This window comes from Diachasmimorpha longicaudata, chromosome 10 (genome assembly GCF_034640455.1).
Source record: "Diachasmimorpha longicaudata isolate KC_UGA_2023 chromosome 10, iyDiaLong2, whole genome shotgun sequence".
NCBI classification, from domain to species: Eukaryota; Metazoa; Arthropoda; class Insecta; order Hymenoptera; family Braconidae; genus Diachasmimorpha; species Diachasmimorpha longicaudata.
This window is the reverse complement of record NC_087234.1, coordinates 4,514,068-4,536,868: the sequence shown is the minus strand read 5'-3', so window position 1 is coordinate 4,536,868 and position 22,801 is coordinate 4,514,068. Positions and strand designations below refer to the sequence as shown.

Below are 22,801 nucleotides of genomic sequence, written 5' to 3'. Positions count from 1 at the left end.
CTCTCACAAAGTGTTGCAACGGCAATGGGATATGACCCTTCAATCACTTTACTTTAAATTTCATATATATTTACATAATTTATGTAGACTTGATCTTCCGCGAGGCAGAAATACTTCTCATGCCAAAACTAGAATTTATTAAAAAACATTAATTCATAGATCTTCACTCATGGCACCCAATAAACTATTAATTTCCTCTTATAATTATTCACATCGCTGGACGAAGTAAAACAAAATGAATGACATCCATCTTTTCTAATTGGAGTCCTAAATTATCACGGAAGTATATCTTCCCTCTCAGTATGAGGACATCCACCCCTTTCGCCATCTCATTAAGAAATTTTTCGTTTCATTTCCGCGTCTCCCACAAATTGGTGGCTTGTTCATGTCAAAGTCATCCACCCACTGTCAACAACCCGAACCATGACAGCTACACATCGTTCCCCCACCAATGAGACCTCCCCATTTCGTGTATTTAGAATTTGGAAATTTTTTTCGACATGTGAACGACCTCATCTCCGCGTAGGTTTCACTTTTTTTCACTACCAACCCACTCTATATTTACCAGGAAAACACCGGTCTAAATATAGAGCCATTGCCACTGATGATAGGGTAACACAACTCTCCTCTATAACCCGTAGTGAGCTTGACTGACTTCTCCATTACCCTCGCCTTCACCCGAAAACTTCGTTTTAATATGTTCCACGGGCAACCGTACTGACAACGGCCGTCCAATGCAGTTGAGCTGCAGTCAAAAGCCTGGTGAGCAGAAGGAGGCTATTCAACGCCCTAGGTTAATACTATACCTCACCATCCTAACGCCACCTAACTCGCTTGGCGCCAAAACCCATTCACTCACTCACCAGCGCCCCGGTGAGGGCTGGGCCACTGACTCATGTAAACAGGCGAGTTTGACGAGCTCATTTCTAACGAGTTTCCTCTTCACTACCACAACGATATGAAGGGAATGGAAAAAATTGAGGTGAAAAGGGAAGGGACAATATCACGTGCCGCACGACAATACTGTGCAACACAATTATTATGTGCACTTTGGGTTAATTGAAATAGTTTTTTTTTAACATTTTTTTCTCTCCCGGATAATTGATGGGCAAATTGAATCATTCATTATTGGATTGACTCGCGTTTCATGCCTCTCACTGGCAAACCGGAAAAACAGAACAATAAAATGCGGCATTCAAGTTGCACATATGTAAAGTTACACCGCATATAATTGCGGAGTACAAGGGATGATAAATAAATACCATTTCAACAACGTTTTTATCGATAACACCACTTCCTAAATCATTGCCGAGTAATTTTTATACAACAATGAGAGAATTGTACTCACAAATTCTAACAGTCACTGTACCTCCGAACAACTCTAACAATACGAGTCGCCTTGTGCAGTTGTTATCATTTCAAACAGAAGTACTCCCAAGTATTAAAACAAACGTAACAACATCACTTTTGTTAGTAAACAATGGACTCCCTCTGTATTTTAGTTGCAGGGAATATCCATGTGTCCAATGCTAAATGAAAATAACAACAAACGAATGGATATTGGTTCAACGATGCAATCAATTACCATGAATTTTTCCACCTCAAAAATGACAAGTCAAAATTAATCCAATTATCGACTGAACCAGAAAGCTCATGAATACAAATAAAAAAATTGAACTTTCTCGAAAATAATCGAGATGTGCGGTGGCATATCTGAAAAAAATAACAAGGACAATTCAGACACTATTCCCGGGGAATATATAGGTGGAGAATATTAAGGAGCGACGAGGGAGTGATTCGTCATTTCGGATAACTCGCCCCCCTACCACTTTTGACACTGCGAAAAGCCGCACGAAAGCCTCGGGTGTCCCATCACCTCCCCACGGTCTCCACCGCTGGTCTAGGGGGCCTTACAACCTTATTTAGGCCCCTGCCAGTTATCTGCCTAGTGTCTAGGGGTGTCATGGGGATTGTACCCCTCCCACCCGCCTATCGCTCTCACGTCCGACGTTACGACTTATCGCCAGCCTCAGGAACCAGAGTAGTTCTGCAAATGTTGAGGCATTTTGTTTCACCAAGAGACGGTGCGGTTGATCGGAGCTGCGATTGGGGGGGGAGGGTCAAAGTTTTTTTTCTGACATATCTGGAACGCGAGAAACGTGGGCAGCGGAGATTGTTGAGGAGCCAATCTCCGATCTTTAAAAAACTTGGTTATTTGAAATTCAGTTTTATTGAAAAATATAAAGTTTCCCCCAACGCTTCGTAGATTCCCTTAAAAATTCCGCGAGATTCCTCTAAATGTCTGAAAGAGTACGAACACCTAAATTCTAATTCAATTAATCCTAAAACACAAAATTCTCTAATCGCACATTCACATTTCGCATCAGTAACCGACCTCCTCAAGCTTTTCCACTCCCCCAACCCTTTCGCTCTCCCCTTAACCCCCGAAAAAAAAACAAGAACCAAGCCGGGTGATGGAGGAAGTGCCGGGATTCGATCCAATTAAACTTTTATACATAAAAAAGATAGAGGAAAAATGGACGGGGGAAGGATGCAGAAGCTACCGGCATTTCCTCACTTTTCTCTTTCAATATTTCGCCGACTTGGAAGCCACCGACGGAGGTACACGATTATACCAAGTCAAGCGTGAGATTTTGCGGATTAACTCAGTGAGTTTTTTTTTTTCCACTTGTAATATCCCCAGACATCTCCACCGATGATGCGAAGAGAAAAAAAAAATAACGCGCGAGGGAGGGAGTGAAAATCTGACGGATATAATACAGATATCTGGTATACTTTATCCACGGAATTATTGGCGGCAGGCCATTGACTTCAAGACTCTCTGGCACGTTGGAAATGCAAGCCGAGGCAGCAAACCTGAGGTGGTGTATTTACGTTAGCAATCTTGAGGATCGATCGATGTGTTATATAACGTTCTCCTCAGCAAGGAGTAAAGCCAGGAGGTGCGGAGAGCCGAGTCCAGTTGGACTTCCAAGAGATTTCATATTTTTTTTTTTTCCACCGTTTTTCCAGGTTTCTTTTCACCGTACGTCTACTCACAATGTCCCGGAAAGGAAGCGATGAAAAATCGGGGTGCAAGGTAAAGGGTCCCACGTTCCTCTTTCAGGATGGTGAACGTAAATTCAGGAGGGGGATGAGTTATCAGACAAGCGGGAGGGGTTTATCAAGGATCGTACGAATTTCAACGTTCACTCCAACGTAAAATGTTAGCGGTCGGTCGTTGTATAATAATAAGTGCACGACGTGAACGAGATAATTTATTGGTTAAAATTTTCCGAGAATTATGAGATTTCAGAACATATTTCGAAATTAAATGTCTACCGTGCTGAGGCTGGTAAAAATATATATGAATATACCACGTCATTGAAATTACATTTCACTCGAGTTTACAATTTTTCTGAAGATTGAAGAAATTGTTTAAACATTTTTGGAGCGTACTTTTTAATGATGGAATCAACTTCTGGTAGAAGGCTGAATATTAATAAATATGTTACTGTTGGAATATATGAGTACAGCGCTCTCATTGTTGTAGAAAAATCCGACCAAGATTTATGACATTATGGGAAAAATGGTCTTAGAAAGAGACTTATTTACGATCGCTTGTGCTCTGGGACGGTTTAATCTTTAACATGTGCTGAAATTTGAAGAACTGTGTCCCTTTGAACCATAAAACATTATCATTAAGTTTTTCCTTTTCCCAGAGCGGATATTCGTTACTTATAAGTCAGTCATTCCTTTCTCCCGAAAGAAAAGAGATTAAAAAAATATATGTCACTCCTTCGAATATTTATAAATATCCCGAGACGACTGGGAACGAAATTATTAACAACTCATGACCATATCGCAACTGTGATGCGACATAATACCGTCCTGATCCAGTTAAAAAATTGAAAAAATATCTCTACATTAATGAAGTCAATTGGTCATCGTCATATCTCCCTCTGAATCACCCCAGCCAACCTCCGCACAACTTCTCACACAAGTCAGTAGGGAAAATCTCCGGAAGAAAAAATGAAATACATCAGTATCCCACTGATAATCACAAATTATCATCGATTCTGTCCTCCTCGTCCATTAATCATCCTGACGGACGGACATTTCCTCCTTAGCCGGCCGTTATAGCGACAGCCAGTCTCCTGTTCCACCAACCCACACATTACAACCAACCCCTGCTACCAGTGTACGGTCCATTCTGACCGCATAAATTCTGTCACACCGTTCTTCCTTCCGCAACTCATAGGGCCACCCTTGTACCCCCGGTCCTGCCAATTTATTTCTCGACGATTCCCCTTCGTCAGTTCTTCCATCGGAAAACTCACGATTCATTCAAATAAATTTAAATTTTGTGGGGGTAGAACTAGCTATTCCATACATTTATCACAATTATTTATTTAAAAAAAAACAGTTGTATACGCAGCTAACTATCGGAAAAAAACGTTTTTGGAGAAATACCAGTACCGGAAAAAATATATTACCCTTCATTTATGCCATTGGTAGCGTAACGACATTTATAAATCCCCAAAAAATCATTATATCTCGGGGTGTGAGAATGACAAAAGAAAATCTTCATAATATCCCGAGGGTTACGTTGGAAAAATATTTTCATTTCATGAAAGAAGGCAATGGCTTGGGAGTTTGAAGCCGAACGAACTTTTCTGTATTCATGACTGAGGGGGAGAATGAAATTCAGGATTAAAGTTCGAGGTTTTAAGTCACCTGTTTTCCTCTTTTCCTTCTCTCCGTTCGTTTTAGTGACATTTTTACTTCTTATCGGGGCTATAACTGGATTACTCGTACGTTGGACCCTCTCACTTCGCGCTTTTCATCAGCTGTATTCAGTGTTCACTGTGAAATGATGTAGTTCGTCTGACAATATTGTATTTCATCTCCTGAAAATGGCGGTATCGCAATTTCCATTCAATGATTGAAGCGGGAAAAAGAGAGCCTTTTCCATTAAAAATTGAATATAAATTTCACGACAAGTTCTCTTACTGTTTTAATTCTCGAATTCATAAGGACTTCGTATTTCTGTCGGTGAGAATCGTAAATTAATTCTGTTCCAATCAACAATGCACTGTTTGATTCATTATTATAAATAATTACGATCGCTCCAAATAGCCAATTAAATTAAACACTCAGGATACCATGTGACCTGACTAAAATAATTTTGATTTGGAATTGGACTGAAAAGCATCTCAGAGAATCTCTCGTTTGTGTATCACCCGGACAAAGTGTCATAGACATGAATAACACATTTTTGCAGTTCCGTTTCCCTCCGGTAACTGCCACCGATATATATCCCTCCTCATGAAGGTCTAGTGGCTCGCGGTTACCAGGTCTCTACCGGGGATGATGCACGATTCAGACGTGCGGTTAAACCCTACCCCCCCTCCCTTAGTGTTAGAATACTATCCCACCGATACACAGTGGGATTTGTCCCCGACATTTCGTGGAGTCGTGTGTGTTGGTTGATGGCAATACCAAGGGACTTTTCATTTTGTCTCTGACCTACTGCACGAAAATAGAACCAAACTCCTGGCCACACATACGTTTCATATTGAAATTCTGTGGTCCGAGATAACAGAATTCCGAAGGTTGTCTCAAAAAATTGAATACACGAGGGACAGCCAGATATTGTTCCTCAAGTTTTGAGAGAACACGTTGGAACAATATGAAAAATCATGTCGCATTTTTCGACATTCACAGATAGAATTTAAAATAAAATATCCAATTTTTTAACTCAATAACAACGTCAATAATCAAAAAATTCCTGCAAAGATAAAAACTTTGTTCCCTCACGGATTCAAATAGCTCAACCCATGAATGACCTTTGGGTTCTTATTTAAAAAATCCAGAATTTTTTTTCTTCACTACATACGCCCCCTCTCACCCTCCCCCACCCCAGTAAATGCCCCACAACTACTGAATCCAGTGATATTCAGGGCACGCATCAACCATAAATAGCGGTGGATACCAAATGGGTTGAGAGTCGTTCGTCCATTGGGTGAGAAGACTGGTGTCGGGCTTTCGAGTTGGTGGCTTTACAAAGTTCTTCTCGATATTGCGTTATCACTCTCCCGCGAACTCGTTCGGTCTGAATAAAATGACTTGCCCCTACCCCCACCTCCTTCACCACCACTAGGTCGGCTTACCTAAACGAGAGGGGTTGAACAAGGGAAGGAAGAAAACGTCTCCTCCTGACTCAGTGGGCCTCTCTCTCTCTCTCTTCAACCCAATGGAGGGCCCAATGAGAGATCGGAGAAAGATTACCACACGTACAGCCGGCACGCCACCCCCTCCCCCCTGCCCCTCCACCGCCCTCTGCACCCCATCGTCCATAACGTACTGTCTCAGATCCAATATGTGTTCACCCCGCAACCACTACCAGTGCATATTACACCTCCTCCTCTCCCTCATTGCGCCTCTTGGGGCATACTCGATGCATACAAGGACTGGTGGGGGTGTGCAAGGTTATAAATTGCTCTCTAACCTATTCTGCACACTGCCTACAACCCCCCTCCAGCGGATGGAAATCTACCATCACTAACCGCATATCGGGGCAAGTGAAAATCCGAGGGAGTTTATCTTATTTTTCAATTACTCAGCACAATATGTGTATTACTGAATAACATTGGACTGGAAAATTTGATTTTTTTGTTTGTTGTTGATGTCACATCGATAGCGCGAGCATCCACGAGTATTCAGAAACCGCGGAGAAGAATAAATGGCGATCGTGAACGAATAATTATATTATAAAAAATTCTGGGAAAATGGGATACAATAAAAATGTGGAAATAAAATGGGAATGTATGTAGGGAGGGAGATTCATGTATGAAAATGTTACAGCTGATTTCATGATCTATGAAAAAAATCACAGATGTGACTGAGCATGAATGTAGAGAGAATCGGTGAATGCGGGAGAATATTAAAAAAAATTAATTGTCATTTATTATTCATAAAAGGGTTTGATTAAGTCAACAGCGGAATGATCGTGTTGATAGAGTCGTTTTATCTATAAAAGTCGATAATTATAGACGAGAAGACTTGCAATAGTACCGGCTGTCAAAGGAGTTTTATTTTCTTGAAATAATAAAAAAGTTTTTTGATTAATAAACAAAAATCAATTTGGTTCGAGTAAAATTTCTCAGTAAAAAAAATCTCGAGTTCAATGTAAGCAGGACCTCTAATAAAACAATCATTCCGATTCCCGTAAATACTTCGTTTCATGTTATTTAAATAAACTTTATTCAATTTGAATAAATCACTTGACGAGTGCATAATGCGCTTCATTCTCCTCTCGTCTTGGAGGAGGAGCTAAGGATTTCACCGTAGATCTAGCCATTATTTCCCTCAGTATACTCTCGCATTCATGATAATCCGCGCAAACCCCCCTCAACTAATCCAGTACCCATAAAATAAATAATGATTTTGTTCTGTAACAAGACAGTCACTGAGATTTCATTCGTGAAATGCATGAGCGTAATGGAAATAAAGAGGAAACGGACGTGAAATTGAAATTCAAGGCTCTCAAATCGTAAAACGTGAAGTCATAGAAAGTTGAAAAAAAAAAAAAAAGTAACAAAGAAGGGAGGGGGCAATGGAGATGCCCAACCCCCTTCAGTGTCTGTCTGTGTGCCTTTGCCATGAACGAAAATGTTGGGAGTCTAAACTTTACGAGCTGCGGATCATGAGCCTTTGGAGTGGGTGGGGAGAGGGAATAGCAAATCGCTTCCAGTCACGGAAACTCCCTGGAATGGTGATTCAAATATATTTTGTACCTTACGCGGAGCATTTCTGGCTCAATGTATTTACAGGGGTATTAAAATACGACCGTTCCGTGGTACCATCAGGGTAATCTGTTATTTTTTTCGTCAGACAGTTGATCATTTTTGAATTTCAAACCCCTTTACTAAAAATATTGGATTAAAATTTTCAACTCAACTGTTTCAACTAAAAATATCAACATTTTACTGAATTTTCCATCGGGATTTTCCAATGCTTTTTGTCGATTTACATCCCCTATTCCTCTTGCCAACTCACTCACATGTTTGTTCAGTTTTGTTCGATCGTTTTTCGTATTCGTTATCCACTCAATTTTCGCTTCTTTGTCGTTCCCCTGCGAACCGATGTAGTTTCATTGCCATAGAACCCAGCAATTTCGTTTCATAGTTACCACGAAGAAAGGGCCAGGACCGGTAAACTGGGCTCTATTCGCTCTCTACGAACCGTGAACCAAAACCTTCGCCTCGGAGCTACGTTTGTGAAATCAGGGGTGGGATATATCGAAACGATGGCAACCAACGAGACAACATTGAATCGCCCCAGCAAGATTACGCGATTCGATATACGAGCGGAGAGAGTGATTTAGGGTTATTGAGACATTTCGATTTCTTATTTGTTGTTTTAGGGAGGGCAAGAATAGCCTTGGAAGTGTTTTCTATTTCCATTCTATTTTCTGTAAATATCCGAGTATGTGAACACGATAAGATAGGTTTTTCACAGAATAAAATATTTTAACAAATATTACAATATTTTAATATAGAGAATAATCTGAATTGAAATTCCATGTCTGTCGATTACTAATTCCAAGTGATTATATTTGAAATAATTTGACACCTGGCTTTTACGTCTGATCATATATTGACATTTCCCCTTTCAGTTTCTTAATCAAAAAGCTCCTGTTCCCACGTTGGAAAAGTGATACTGATAATATAGCTAATTATCTGTCCCCTCAATTGAAAAAAAATTGAGTTATAACAAGAAGAACGAAATTTTCAAAGTTTTTTGTGACGTAAAAAAATTAATTACTTTGTGGAAATGAATATAAAAAATAATGAAAAATTGAATTAGTTCTGCACACCTCAAACTACTAAAAATGTCGTGAATTATTAAAATTTTATTCCTGTCAACGTGAATTTCAAATACAGCAATTAATGCATTAGCTAATTTTAATGGCTGACTACTGGCTGACATTTCCCCTGACACATTGCGAAACTGAATTTATCTTTCTCCAATTCCCTTAAAGAAGACTCTGTCATTTCATATGAATAGTTCACTGGCCGGAGATGAGACGGGGGAATAATATTCTAACACGAAAAAAAGAATGGCAGAGAAAACCGCAATAGAAAAAAGTTGCGCAGCAAAAAAAAAAACTGAATAGGAATTCACGTGGCTGAGGACTTTGCACAGAGCTTTGGATGCCATTTCACGGGGCTCTGAATTTCCCAGATACCCTCGATGTGCGGGACAAAGAGGGTAGGTAACTCCGTGGGGACACGAGGGGCCTGGTACAGCGCTATTTGACGAGTACAGATATCTAGTACAGGTTCGAGAACGCTCTGTATAATTACGTATTACGTAACGGGTGCACAAGGTGCACTCGATCTGCAAACGAAATGTGAACAACTTGAGGATCGTAGTGAAGTTCCTGAAGGCACCTAATTCCCCGAATATTCGCTGGGTGCAGTGAATTTATCGTGAGAAAATAGAGTTTGTTAAAAAATCACGCGCCAATTAGATATTTTTTTATTTCTAAATTCGCTGGAAAATTAAGAGCTCATTACCCGGAGAGAAGAAAACTAGAAAAAATATTGTGCTTGCATAGTAGACGTTGAGATGGTCTTTCCAGACGAAATATACCGTAGACCGTAGCTACTTTACCCGAAATCCACCTGCACTGAGGCCAAAAATTTGATATTCGCGAAAGTTCAATTCCCTCGAAAAAAAAACCCAAGATCTACCAGTTGGTCCGAAAAATTCACGTATTTCTGTCCGTATCCGGGTGGAAATGTCAATAGGAAACGAGGATTTGACATCATCTTTTCCAAAACGGATATGTTCCCATGAACAATTGATAAGTTAGCTTCTTTTAATACTGCATAATTTCCAAGCAGAAGTCAGAGAGACAGATATCTTCAGCGAATGCTAGGGCTAATGGACTCTACAGTTTTAAATGTGAATCCTTCACGGGATGAATTACTTCGTCCAAAGATAATGGAAATAACTGTACATTATTCACATATCCTGCTCCAAAGGAAATACAACCCGTCGCCTGTTCCGGATTAGTGCAATCAGAAAATCAAATCACTTTCAAATATGTATGCACATCAGAAACTCATGGGCCTGACAACTAAATGTCGGAATAATTCTTCCAAAACTCACAAAATTTACCTCCAGAGATAATTTTTCGTTAAGCCATTAGATCTCAAGATGAGTGAATAATACATATCAATTTAATGTGATGGGAGAATCTCTACTATATAATTGACCTAGAATAAGTAATTGTTTTTCAGTGGAAAAATTTCCGAACGTGTAATTTATTATGCTGTGACAGACAATGTCCGTCTCCCTGATCTTGTAATGATATGGAGCTGAAAAAATTTATCAGAGCTTCAACAATAATGACCTGATTTTAAAAGAAGAAAAAGATTTCTTTTACTATTTTAATCCATAAAATAGTAAATATTAAAAAAATGAAAAATGTCTTGTGTACTGCTACTGATAAATAATCGATCTGCTTCGAAACAAAAAAAAACGATTAAATCGTTCAGTTACAGATCATTCCTCCCGAAAAATTGTAATGAGGTCAACAAATTGCAACCGCCACATCATAAAAATATAAATAATTAACCGATGTATCTCCCTCCCCAGATAACTCATATTCATTCCCTTCATCAACGATTCCATCGGAATACCGGATGAGCAACCGAATCAGTAAGACATCACTGTATTTACGATAAAACCAATCGATAATTCTCTCCGAGTTTCAATTATCGACTATCCGACCGAGATAAAACTTCTCACAACCTTCACCACTGGTTTTAGCAACATTGAAGACACCCACATATTCAACCCGGGTCTTTTGCAAGAGGGTGGCTTCACTCTTCGCCCATCCATCGCGTGATTAAAGCCAGAAACACCGGGGAAGGTAATTAATCGGACTTCTCGACGATTATTAATCGAGCACGGCGTGCTCACAGAGGGGGAAAAGGTACCGCGTGCACGATTACAATCTTACCTACGTTGGTAAGACCCGCTGGTGGGACTGTTGCTCTAGGCGCGGGTGAAAATTAACCCTCCCGCCTGAGTAGTTTATATTCTCATTAAGGTACGTGGTGGCTTTAATCAAGATTCGTCTTTTTTACCTGGACGCTATCCACGTCTCTGCCACCGCTCGTCCGGCGATGGTTTAGATGTCCGATTTACTTAATCGTTCGAACATACGTTTAATCATATTAAACACGAAAAAATGACAAAAATTATCGAACATATCTAACAATTAAACGTAAGTTTTTGTATCTGAGAAAAATTTCCCGAGAATATTGCACGTAAAATATCATATAGAATCCTTCAGGAATGAAAAATTATTCTCTAGAATGAAGAATTAACCGAGGAAAAATTTGTTTCCGCAAAAAAAATATAAACCACAGTATTTGCACTGAACGAATCGTAAAATATTCTCCACATGAAGGTATTTTTTTATTCAATTAGATCCCCCCCTCCTCCTTCCCCGTGATTACGCTACGATTCTGTGGATAATTTTTATTCAACTTTTCCCTCCGGAATAAAAAAATCCGACATCATTTGCCACACATTTCCGACTGGTTTCCGGATGAAAAATTATAAAATATTGAAAATAAAAAAGTATAGCGTATATTAGTTTGTTAAGAGCTTTATCTAACCTTCGACTATTCAAAAAATCCAACTCTCCCACAAAATCCCGAAAAACCTCTGGATAAAAGAATAAATTAACTTTTTCAATTCTCCCCACCGTTTTCCCCCGAACATTTGAATCTCTCGATTGCACCACAAACGCGAGGAGAATGCATCCACAGGTGAATGGAAATGCACACCCGGATGATCCCGGAATCTTAATTCTCGCATTGAGAGAATACAACGCTTTTTATGGAATAAAATCATCATTTTTTACCCAAAAGAAAAAATTGTCATCATCCCCTTCGCCGATTTTTCCTCATTCTTATCTCGGCTCTCCGGGTTCTCCAGTCATTTCAGAGGAATGGAACTCTATATTTAATCCGATTGCACAAAGAGATTGGATCATTCTCCCTCTCCGTCTCATACACTTTAACGCGCCAAAGCTAAACCCCCTCACCCCCCACAAGTTTCCAACGTCCGAAAGGCGTGTAACTGCTAACCCGATCCTCCGGGATTACTCGTAATCTGCGGTAAGCTCTCCCCCCTGTACCTCGCCACTCTCTCTTTCTCTCTCATCTCTTATGTTTTTGCTCATCTTCCTCGCTTTTACGTCTTCGACAAGTGTACAAGCCACTGATATATTGTTTAACTCCGGTAATGTTCCATGATCGCTCGCTAATCCCCGACGTAACTCGGATATCTCCACCGGCAATTCATAATATGATTCATAGACTGGTAGAAAAAAATGATCCTGTAGCGCGCAACTAATTGCTTGAGGGAAATATATCATCTCCTCAGGGCGAGGGGTTTGAGACAGAATTTCCGCAGAATGTTGAAGTGCAGTGCTTGTAATGTGAACACGAATTCTGCACAGTGAAGTGAAAATGTCCTTACAAAAGAAATTACCTTGAAATTCTTGAGATAAATGGAAATATTTTCCGGGTGATCTCCAACATGGGAAAATTCTTTGGTGAACCAATTTACAACGTTAAAAATTACCATACTACCACTCACATTTACCTGAGTATTATTCAGTGGATATTGGATAAAAAAAAATCCCGTTTTTGATAAACTCCTGGACATTCAAGAAAAAGTTTGGAACGTTCAGTAAAAAAATGCGTAACTGTTCCGTAATTTTTACTGAATATTGTTTTAACTGGCAGATCGCGAATCAGGTACGTAATTTGACAAGAATTTTCCTCTTCGTGTAAAAATTTATTAAAAATAAATCACGACTTCCGATATTTGGGTGGAAAAAATAAAGCGAAAAATTCTTACGAGTGCATCTCAAGCCCCAAGACCATCGAATATTTGTCCCTCACCAGCGAGTCCCTACCTTCCCGAAAAAAATAATAGTGACATCAGTCTGTGACGGCTAATGTCACAGGCCACGGTGGGATTAATGTCGGAATAACGTGCGGAGCTTTGTTTGGCTCGGTAGGTGACGAGGGGAGACCACGCACGCCATTGTACGTTAGCTTACATTCTCCAGCGCAGTCATATCGTCACGTCTACATTACACGCCTTTCTGTTCAAATAAAAAAAAAGTCCTCCCCTCCGGGCACCAAAGGTTGTTCTGCTATGCGAACAAATGGCAGTAGAAATGAGCCAAAAAAAATGCAAATAAATAAAAAAAAAAGTATTTGAAAATCAAGCATCGGGCCAACATCAATGGTCAGAGGGGGATGGGGAAATACAGGTTATACTGAGGCGAATATCACCCCCAAGCCTCAACTTGACTGGAGGGCAGGTCGAGTATGATAAATCGCCCAGCCATTAAGTCGATTTCGTGGTTATCCAACGAGTCCTCTAGACACAACCAGAGATCGCATGCAAAAAGATAATTAGTTGGCCTGAGTCTCTCATTTATTCAGCCATCTCCACCATCTTTTTACCGAATGGGTTGGGGGAGAGAGGGCGGGAATAAGAAGAAGCCGCAACCCACTCATTCGCACTTTTTGCTTTCAATTTTTCTCACGCAGTGATTGCTGATTAAATTCTCCAGCCTCTCTGATGAAAGTTGAAAACACTTATTCATTCCTTAATCGATTGAGGAGGGAAAATAAACCGTTTAAAATGTCTTATTACCGGTTTTTCATGGACAAACGGTAATCAATATCATCATCGAGACGCCTTCGAGAAACTTTCTACGTTGAATCCCCTGAATTTTTCTGCTAATTTTTTTTTTCTGTATTTTTAATATTATCACAGGGTAATAAATCGCACGGTAGGATCATCCGCGTGTTCTAATTAAACTGGCTCCAGATCCCGGTGAGGGTATGTGAACCGGCCGGAGGCAGGGATAAATTCTATGGAGATTCACATTTTTTATTTCACCAGGCTTTCACATTATAACCGGGATGAATCAACCTTTGTGATATAATTTTTCACTTCCCTTGTATTTTACCTCTTCCGAATTGAGAATTTTAAACGGATTTATTTTCACATCGTTGTGTATCCAGATGCTGGACGGAATAACTGATTTTTTTTTTGTTATTCCTGTATCGCATTCCCCAAATAAATTTTAAAAAATGTCTAGTGTAAACATATCGTATCCCTCAATCAAGAAAAAGTCGACATCATCGTAAACATCCTGAAGTGACTCCTCTAATTAAGATAACATCACTGTATCGCATTCTCGAAGACTCAACGGATCCATCAAATCCCCCAGTAGCCGGCGTTATCCGCATGGGCCCACAAAAATCTCCGATTTTCGGCTGTTCAAACACGAAAAAAAAAAACCACAACCACACATAGCCGTAATGATCTCACCGTTGGAGCCAACACTCTGTCTCGAGAATCCTCAACATTCACGAGGCAAAAGAGCCTCTCAAGTCGTCACAGCCTAGTGCCTGTTGAGTAACACGTTTTGCCGACCAAATGCGAGATTAATTAGCATGAGGCACCACTGCCGACCGGTTTTCCCAGTGCATTAAATTATCAAACCACAATATTTTCCCATCCGTTTATCACCTCGAAGAACCGAATGAACCCTAATCTCAAAGTCAATAATTGTAATCCAAAAACTTTTAATGAAGTTATTGAACTTGTTGCCACGAGTATAACAACGCAAGCCCCTACGAAAGATTATGAAATTTCCCATGCATGAATCAAAGATTCCAATAATCGATTTTGGCTCCGCATTATAACCTAAATGTAACAGCTTTCAAAGCAGCCACGAACCAGCTAAAGCTCTGCCAAAGATGGTAAGGAACTCACTATTATCGACAGGAAATATCTGACGATGGCTTTCGAACTATCTTAGTTTCCCTGAAATCATGTAGCTGAAACTAGCCGCATATTCGAGGTGGGAATACTTAATTTGAGGGCAGCCCAAAGGGATTAAGGGTGCAACAATCATACGAGCTGAGTGAATTGTTGACTAGTTTAAGCTTCGTGAAATTCCGGGGCTTCAACTACGGAAATATTCGAGCATGTAAAAGGAATTTGGGGAGAATTATAGATAATAAAGTTACCGTAAGAACTCCATAATTACTGAAAGTTGTTTAGCGACTAATGCCATTGAAAATTCATTGAAAATGCAAAATACGATAAAGAAACTTTGAGCATATTACTCGATCGTAAATAAGGTTTATGTATTGGTAATCTCCGACCGCAAAATCATAACTCACATAAACGTAATTGTCAGCGACTCTAAGCGTAATTTTCCTTTCAACTTTAATTTAAAAAAGCGTAAAAGACGCTTTCATAAACGTAATTTCCATTCAGCTTTTTCTATGCGCCATACAGTTTCATACTGCAATTACCCGCCCTGAATAAACATGCCTCAAATTAATAGATAAATTTGACTCACCAGGCTTGTCCAAATCCTGCAACTCCTGACCCCGTCCACCAACAACTCCCAATACGTAAATCACCGCTATGCACCACTTCATATTGCCCTTGGTTCTGCCCCACCACTTTTTATCCACACACCACCACAAATACTTTTCACATGTACACAATTGCAAACGCTGATTGCTCCTCCGGTGGCTATTTCTCCTGTCTCCGCCCCTTGGTGTCTTGGTCAAACTCTTCACTGTCGATGATTCAGACACCTCTGAACATTGTCCATCACTAATTGCCAACGAGGGCTCTTCCGGCCGCTGCTACGACCCTCCCATTTCATTCTTCAGATTTCATATTTTCGGATTTTTCGATAATTCTTCGCCAATTCATTCCCTCCTTGAAGACTGAAGACTCCAAATCGTAGAGAGATGACATTTAAATTTATTGCAAATTCCTTATCTCTCCTCTGCCAAGTGACGCTGCCTTCCAACCTATGTTGCAATAATAATGAATAACATGAGTAATTTCATAATAAAAAATTAATGCTTTAGTGAAATTCCAATCACGGAAATATTAATAAATTATATTAATTTAAAATTGACTTCTTGATGAGTTCGATTTCCAGACAAATGATAAATCACTAGGAATTTCAAAATGAAATGTTTGGTTAGCTAACATTGAATTTATTGCAATGTTTTCTCAAAATTCCTTATCTCTCTCTTTTACTAATTAATGTTGTTTTCGAACCAACGATGCTGGGAACGAGCAAATAATCTCATTGATTAAAATTATTGCTCGTAGTAAAATGAAATCATCAAAAAAACCATAAATAATTTTGAATTAAAAATTCCCTTCTTCATGACAACTAAATTCAGAGTAAAATATATGATCTACGAACATTTGACTTTCGTAAAAAATCTTCCCAAAATTCCGTATCTTGCGATGGATTCCACAGATAATTACGTAAATTGAAAATTGATCTCATCGGTGAATAAACTTGAATCGAAAATTCACTCCTTCATGACACGTATTCCCCACGAAATGCCAAACATCAATTGATTTCAAAATGCAATATCTGGTTAACGAACATTTGAGTTTATTGTAATGTTTTTCCAACATTCGTTATCTCCCTTTTGTTCATGCCCCTCCAACCGTATAAATTGATCGACGTTGATTTTGCCGTTTGCGTCCCAACGGATTCAGTGACAGTCAATACTCCAATGTTATTTCCGATTTTTTCTTTTTCACTTGTTTCCACTGTACACCGAATCGCCCCCTGGACTGAAAATCTAGTGATTTATTGGCCGTTTGAGAGCCAGTGGAACTCGCAACAATCGATCAAAAAACTACTGTCGCTTCATGTAGATAAATGTAAATGATAGGTTTTTGATCACTTGCGTCGATATTCCCATGGCGAATGCACTGGCTTGATTTTTCCATTCGTTTGGGGAAAATTCTCCCGTATGATAAATGTAAATAAGATGTCAGCGTGTAACGAAGAAATTAGACAGCCCCAGATGAGCTTGATAATTCCATTTCAAAAAGTTGTTAAAGCACGAAACCAATTGGATATCCTTAGTCTATTCAGCCACTGTTCAAACAACTCCGAAATAAGGGTTGTATCGTTGAATTTATACGTGTCTACACTCTGGCGCGTTTAATTATGCGAATTCAGTTGCAATTAAATTCAGCGAGTTTCACTTTACCCACCACTTTACCACTGAAAACTTTGCGCATGCATCGCGCAACGATATTTCACGTGTTGTGCGCATGTGGCGGGATTATCAATTGGTTATTCAATAAACGAAACACGGGGAGTGTAACAACGTGGTTTGAAACACTGATGCACATGTGAAGGATTTTTTTTTGGTTAAAATATTTCACTGGAAGGAAAATTATACACTTCATTGATTGGCACGTTTGATTTCCACCGTCTAGAGTCCTTCCAATGCCACGGATTTCGACTGCATTGTTTATTTCCAATTTATTTACCTCTGATCGAAAAATCCATTGATCAGTCGTTCCACGAAGCCCCGGGATTAAATTTTTTTCCGAGAATTGTATTCACGTGTCATCACTGAATTGCTTCGGCACATAGCAATTTGCTTGTTCATTGATATCATGGGAGTAGAAAAAAAAATGAGAGAGTGGAAATTTAATTTATTCTCGCGAGGATTTGACGGTTGTTTTGATCCACGAGTATCGCTTGATGATTGTTAAAGCATCAGCAGACCACACGTCGAGACCTGACCCGTGACGGCTCGGTACTGAAGCTATTGAATTGAGGTAGAGCCAACTCTGGCGCACGCTGACTCGCTCACCACCATCCCTACAGGCTCGGGCCACTGTTCGGCTGTCTTCGCTTATTCTCGGGCACGCTCTTCTCGGTTTATCTCGCTCCCACTGTCGCACGGGCCGGGTTGTACCACATATACACGGGGGCCGCGTAATCCGCACGCGGGTCTTCTCTATGATTTAGTAACTCAGTGGTTGGGTGAGGGAAAATACCGTATGGGGACCTTGTTGATGAGTTTGTAATCAAATGGTGTGTAAGGCGTGCTTTAAGTATCGTTTTATTGTCGGAGAAATTCTGTGATTTAGCGGCACTAATATATTTTTGTATTAATAAAGATTTAATTGGGAAGTCGTAATGAACGAATCAGGGACCGTTTTCAGGCGATTGTAGCGGAGATTTCTCGAATTTTTGGGGCATTAAAACAATCCATTTTGGCCCACTTCACGATAGACAAAAACCAATGGTTTACTTTAGTTGAACAAATATTATTTCCATCAGATGGATCTATATTATTTAATTAAATTATTAATTTTAAATTTATAGCATGTGTACCATGTATATAAAAATCCAATAGCTATCATCATATATGTTTATGCAAATATATTGATTGTAAAAAAATAAACGAAAAAAAAACACGTCCGATGCCTATCATGAAAATCGGCGTAAAAATCGGTTTCACTGCCGTTTCCAAACATTTACCATCATTCAGGTCATTTCCATAATAATGAAAAAGTTCAATCTCCTTCACTCTCCACGATAACCTCATGAAATAACAATTGCCCCGGAATCAAAGTCTCATCGTCAAAATTAATCTCTCAATCATCCTAAAACTCAAAAAATATCCGCTGCAGCAGTGCCCCACAAATAATGCATAATTCACCAACAATTCCCCGGAGACACCGGTCATTCCCCGATATATTTGCCCACCTCGACTATATTGGCGATTCACCCCAGATTTAACGATTGTCGTATGCATTCGAATTAACATTGGTAAATTCAACGATTATTACCGATCCGTGAGGTCACGTCTGACCAGTCCGTATATGCAAAATACGTTATGTGCATATCGGCTCTGTCTCCTTGTCCACCGATCAACGCCTCCGTTTTGTCCTCTGTGTCGGTCCAAGGCATTCACCGATACATTCGCAGAATCAATTCTCCCATGAGTGTTAATATGCATCCATCAATGTCTTGACTTGCAAATTCAGGCAAAAACGGCCTACTTGCAGCCACTCCTTCTGTACTGTACGATGAAAAATTTCTAAGAAATATTCCCGTGCCAGCACTGAAGGAGAATCGCAAAGTAATCGCGAATTTTTACATAAACTCTTTCCAAAACACCTTCTCATTCATAATAAAAACCGGCAACGTGAGGCATTACCTATCGATACGAGTAAAATCACCGGTAATGATAGCAGTTAACACCGCGACTGTTTGGATTAGTCATTAGTCGCCATTACAATTTTTATAATCATCTCTCTCCGTAGAAATGGAAAACCTGTTTCGCGTAAACGCACTGGTGCAGATATAAGCGATCGATGTGTTCACTCACCGACACGTCCTTGCCGCGTTCTCCTGGATTATTCCCCCCGTAGATGGAAAATCGGATGGTGAGTCGTGCATCACGCGGAACATCGGCATACGCCCCGCTCTGTTAACACGAGACCAAGCGGTGGCAGGCGTGTTATGTTGTACAGGGCACCCACTGTGTTCTTGTATGACTGCCGCAGACGTGTTACAGCGGTTTCAAAGTCTCTGTGTCAATGACAATATGGCGTATCATATCTCTGGGGATATTGTTTCGATGGAACAATTAACGTGGAGGTACCACTGCCCGGACGTGTGAGAATTTACCTGTAATAGAATTCGTTAATTAATTTTTTGAATTATTCAATTGGTAGAAAGAAATTTGTACAGAAAAAAAATCAATTGGAAACATCAAGCAGCGTTCTTGCTAGCCGTACAGATACAATTTGAAAAAATATATGGAATTTAGGCCAATTTCATATATTTCAGAAATCGAAAAAAAATCAGGGTTAGGATTCAATAAATAAAATCCGGATGTTGGAATACACGAGACCGGAAACCATTTCACCGTTTTCCTCTTGTCGATTCGCCTCAGCTCCTCCTAAAAGGGAAAGGACATTCCTATGATGTTACTGATAGCGGTGGTAAAAGGGCATGACTCTGTGCGGTATGACTCGAGGAGGAACCGAGTAAATGGTCCGTTCACGAATTTATGTTGGTGTTTACTCCCAGAGTGGACGACACTCCGTTGGTAGCACCGGAAAGATAGTTATCACTGTCGCAGGTATAAAGCCATTCTGAGGAACTGTTATTATACCCCTGTTTATGGACACTTTTATCACAATTTTACAAGAAAAAAGATAAAATTGAATTTATGGAAGAAAGATGAATGGTATTTGAATGCGACTGCAGTTCGCAAAATTTAATCATAATTCGGATATTTAAGTAAATTATTATCAACTTTTGAGGGGGATAGGCAATTTGAGATGAATTTTGCTTAAACAAAATTTTCCCTCTGCAAACTATATTTTTCCCTGTCAACAGCCCGAATTGTCCTGCAGATTTTCCGAATGATGCTGATAAAAATTGAATTCTTGCAAACATATTAAATGTTAGTCTATAGAGTTGGTCAATTTCCCTCGAGTAAATATATGTTCCACTACATTAAATATACTCGCACAGAAAATATAGTTGTTAAACAGAGGTATTTTGTCCCCCCCCCCCGTCTCGCGAACATCCCCCATTCTTTGAACTCATCAACATATTCCATTCATTGCAATAAAATTCAATATTTGTTATAAATTCGCATCACCATGAATATCACGAATTCTCTCTGACTGATTAATCAAAATTGTTTTCGTTGCGTATTTACTCTATCACAACAAACCACTCTTGATTAATTTTACGTTAAATTTATATGTACGGATGAATCGCATACTTTCCATTTGGAAAATACTGGTTCATGTCTGGAAAAGCTCACAATGTTCAGTCGCAATTTACCCGGTTCCGCGTAATGGCAACATGAAAGGCATAATCAACATTTACGAACTTAAAACTTTTCAATTGAAATTTTCCATGCATCTGGGCATGTGTATCAGATTTTAATTTCACTAAAATTCCAATTCATCTGTAAAAAATCAAAGGACACATTGAACGTTGAGTTCATTACTTTATGAAAATTGATCTAAATCCGGAAAAATTCGTTGTCTATTTGTTTTGTTTTTATATTGATTGAAAATGGAATGAAATAAAGAAATTCTTTTTGTTACAACAAAAAAATGTCTTCGAATTGACATCATATTTTTTAATGATGACACCTTTTAATTCTATTGAAACTATCATTCCAAAGAAATATCCAGAGAGTGTATCTTCGCAATTAACATTTCCATAAAAAATAGTTCCATGAAAGACGAAAAGCCGAAACCATAAAAACATCTAATTTCCTATTCTTCCAAAATTCCCATAAAAATACAAGTTCTTAATCCCACAAATACGCAAAAGTTGATAGCAACAATTGTTCGCAACAATCCCCATAAAATCTCCCTATAATGAGCTTCAACCACCTGCAAGACAAATTCACAAAAGACGAGAGATATTTCACGACGAGAAAGATGAAAAGAAGACACCATTTGATAACAACGAGTAGTTTCCAACATTCTCTCCTCTAATAACTGTGAATTTTCTCCTTTTATTCGATAAAAATAGTTTCATCCTTTGAACTAGGATATTTTTCTTCAGGTATTTTCTGTCATTTGGTGTATGGAGCGCACTCAAATATCGGATTTGCCAAGAGAAGAACAGGTGGAACAATTCTCAAGCTCGTGGGCTTTCTCCAGACTCTTCGATTACTATCTTGACCCCTCACCCTCTGTCCACGTCACTTCCCTCACTTTTTCTGTTTCAACGCTGAGAATTCCCCGTCAGATTTCTCCTTCACCCTCCGAGAATCACCTTCATTCCCATCCTACCCCCTCACTCCTCCACCACCCTCGTTTGTCCACTGGCTCTCGGTCGCGAAGCTCACGTTCCACCGGGGCGACGGTAACAAGGACAAGTTGTTCCGCACTGAGAAAAGGGGAGGGATTCGAATTCCACTGGGACCATTTTTCCTCCCCTTCGGGCCGTCCAGCTCCGTCCGCAGAGACGATGACACAGTCTCAAATACGCGTATATACTTCCTACATTTTTCCTTTATATGGTTTTTTCCCTTCGCCCTCCGTGTTCCAATTCCAATGTAGAATGGTGAAGTCACTGGGGCTCACGATATGCGTTTTTCTGACTTGCAAATAAAGAAGAATGGGAGATTGAGGATGGAGGAAAGAGGGTGTTACCTTTATCACACGATACAGGTTTTCCTACCCTCTTATTTATTCTATTTAGAGAAAGACGAGGATGAAGAGTTGCTCAGGGGAGTTGGCTTGTGAGCCAGCAGATGCTCAAGGCTTTGGGAGAAAATTAAGAATAAGTTATTGATGATTGCGAGGAAATTGTTGGAAAACATAGCGTTGATAAATTTTATATAACTAGGACGAGATGGAAATCCATAGATTCAATAGTTCATGTGTCAGAATTTGACTCATTTTTTAGCCATGCTGAAACAATAATTGAAATTCTGGGAGCGAAGTAGAAGGTGCAGAAATCTGCGAGAAATGGAGGTAAAGGGAATACATATTAAGTATAATTTTGCACTTAAATTTCCCAATCAATCAAAAAATTTTCAACGTTAATGAACCTCCAATAATCCTCAACGATGTGATTTTAAATAAAACCAAAATTTACAATATTAAAAATTCTAGCATTATCTCGACTTTTCCATTCCTCCATAAGAATGACAAATTCGAAGTTAAATAATACTTTTAATAGTTTGATATCGCGCACTTTAGCTCTGTCAATATTGCGTAATACTTCTAAAGCATTCATCCCAAACATCTGAGCCCCCTCGCAATATAATAATAATTTTCTGAAAATTTATCCCACTTCAAATTTTCCCCAAACATCATCATGCAGTTTCTC

At 39.4% G+C, this 22,801-nt stretch overlaps 1 protein-coding gene across 4 annotated transcripts in view; it reads right to left on the bottom strand.

The window, feature by feature from the left end:
* LOC135166407 (hemicentin-1-like) overlaps window positions 1-17,726 on the bottom strand; it is a 57,550-nt gene extending 39,824 nt beyond the window's left edge. For 2 of the 4 annotated variants that reach the window (XM_064128573.1, XM_064128576.1), the window contains exons 1-2: window positions 16,364-17,726; window positions 15,491-15,956 (exon numbers count right to left, since the gene is read on the bottom strand). In XM_064128573.1, the coding sequence (XP_063984643.1) occupies window positions 15,491-15,572 (82 nt within the window). In that variant the 5' untranslated portion in view covers window positions 15,573-15,956; window positions 16,364-17,726. The remainder of the gene's footprint in view (window positions 1-15,490; window positions 15,957-16,363) is intronic. The other 2 variants (XM_064128574.1, XM_064128575.1) reach the window with 2 other exon arrangements.
* Between the last annotated feature and the right edge of the window lie 5,075 nt (window positions 17,727-22,801).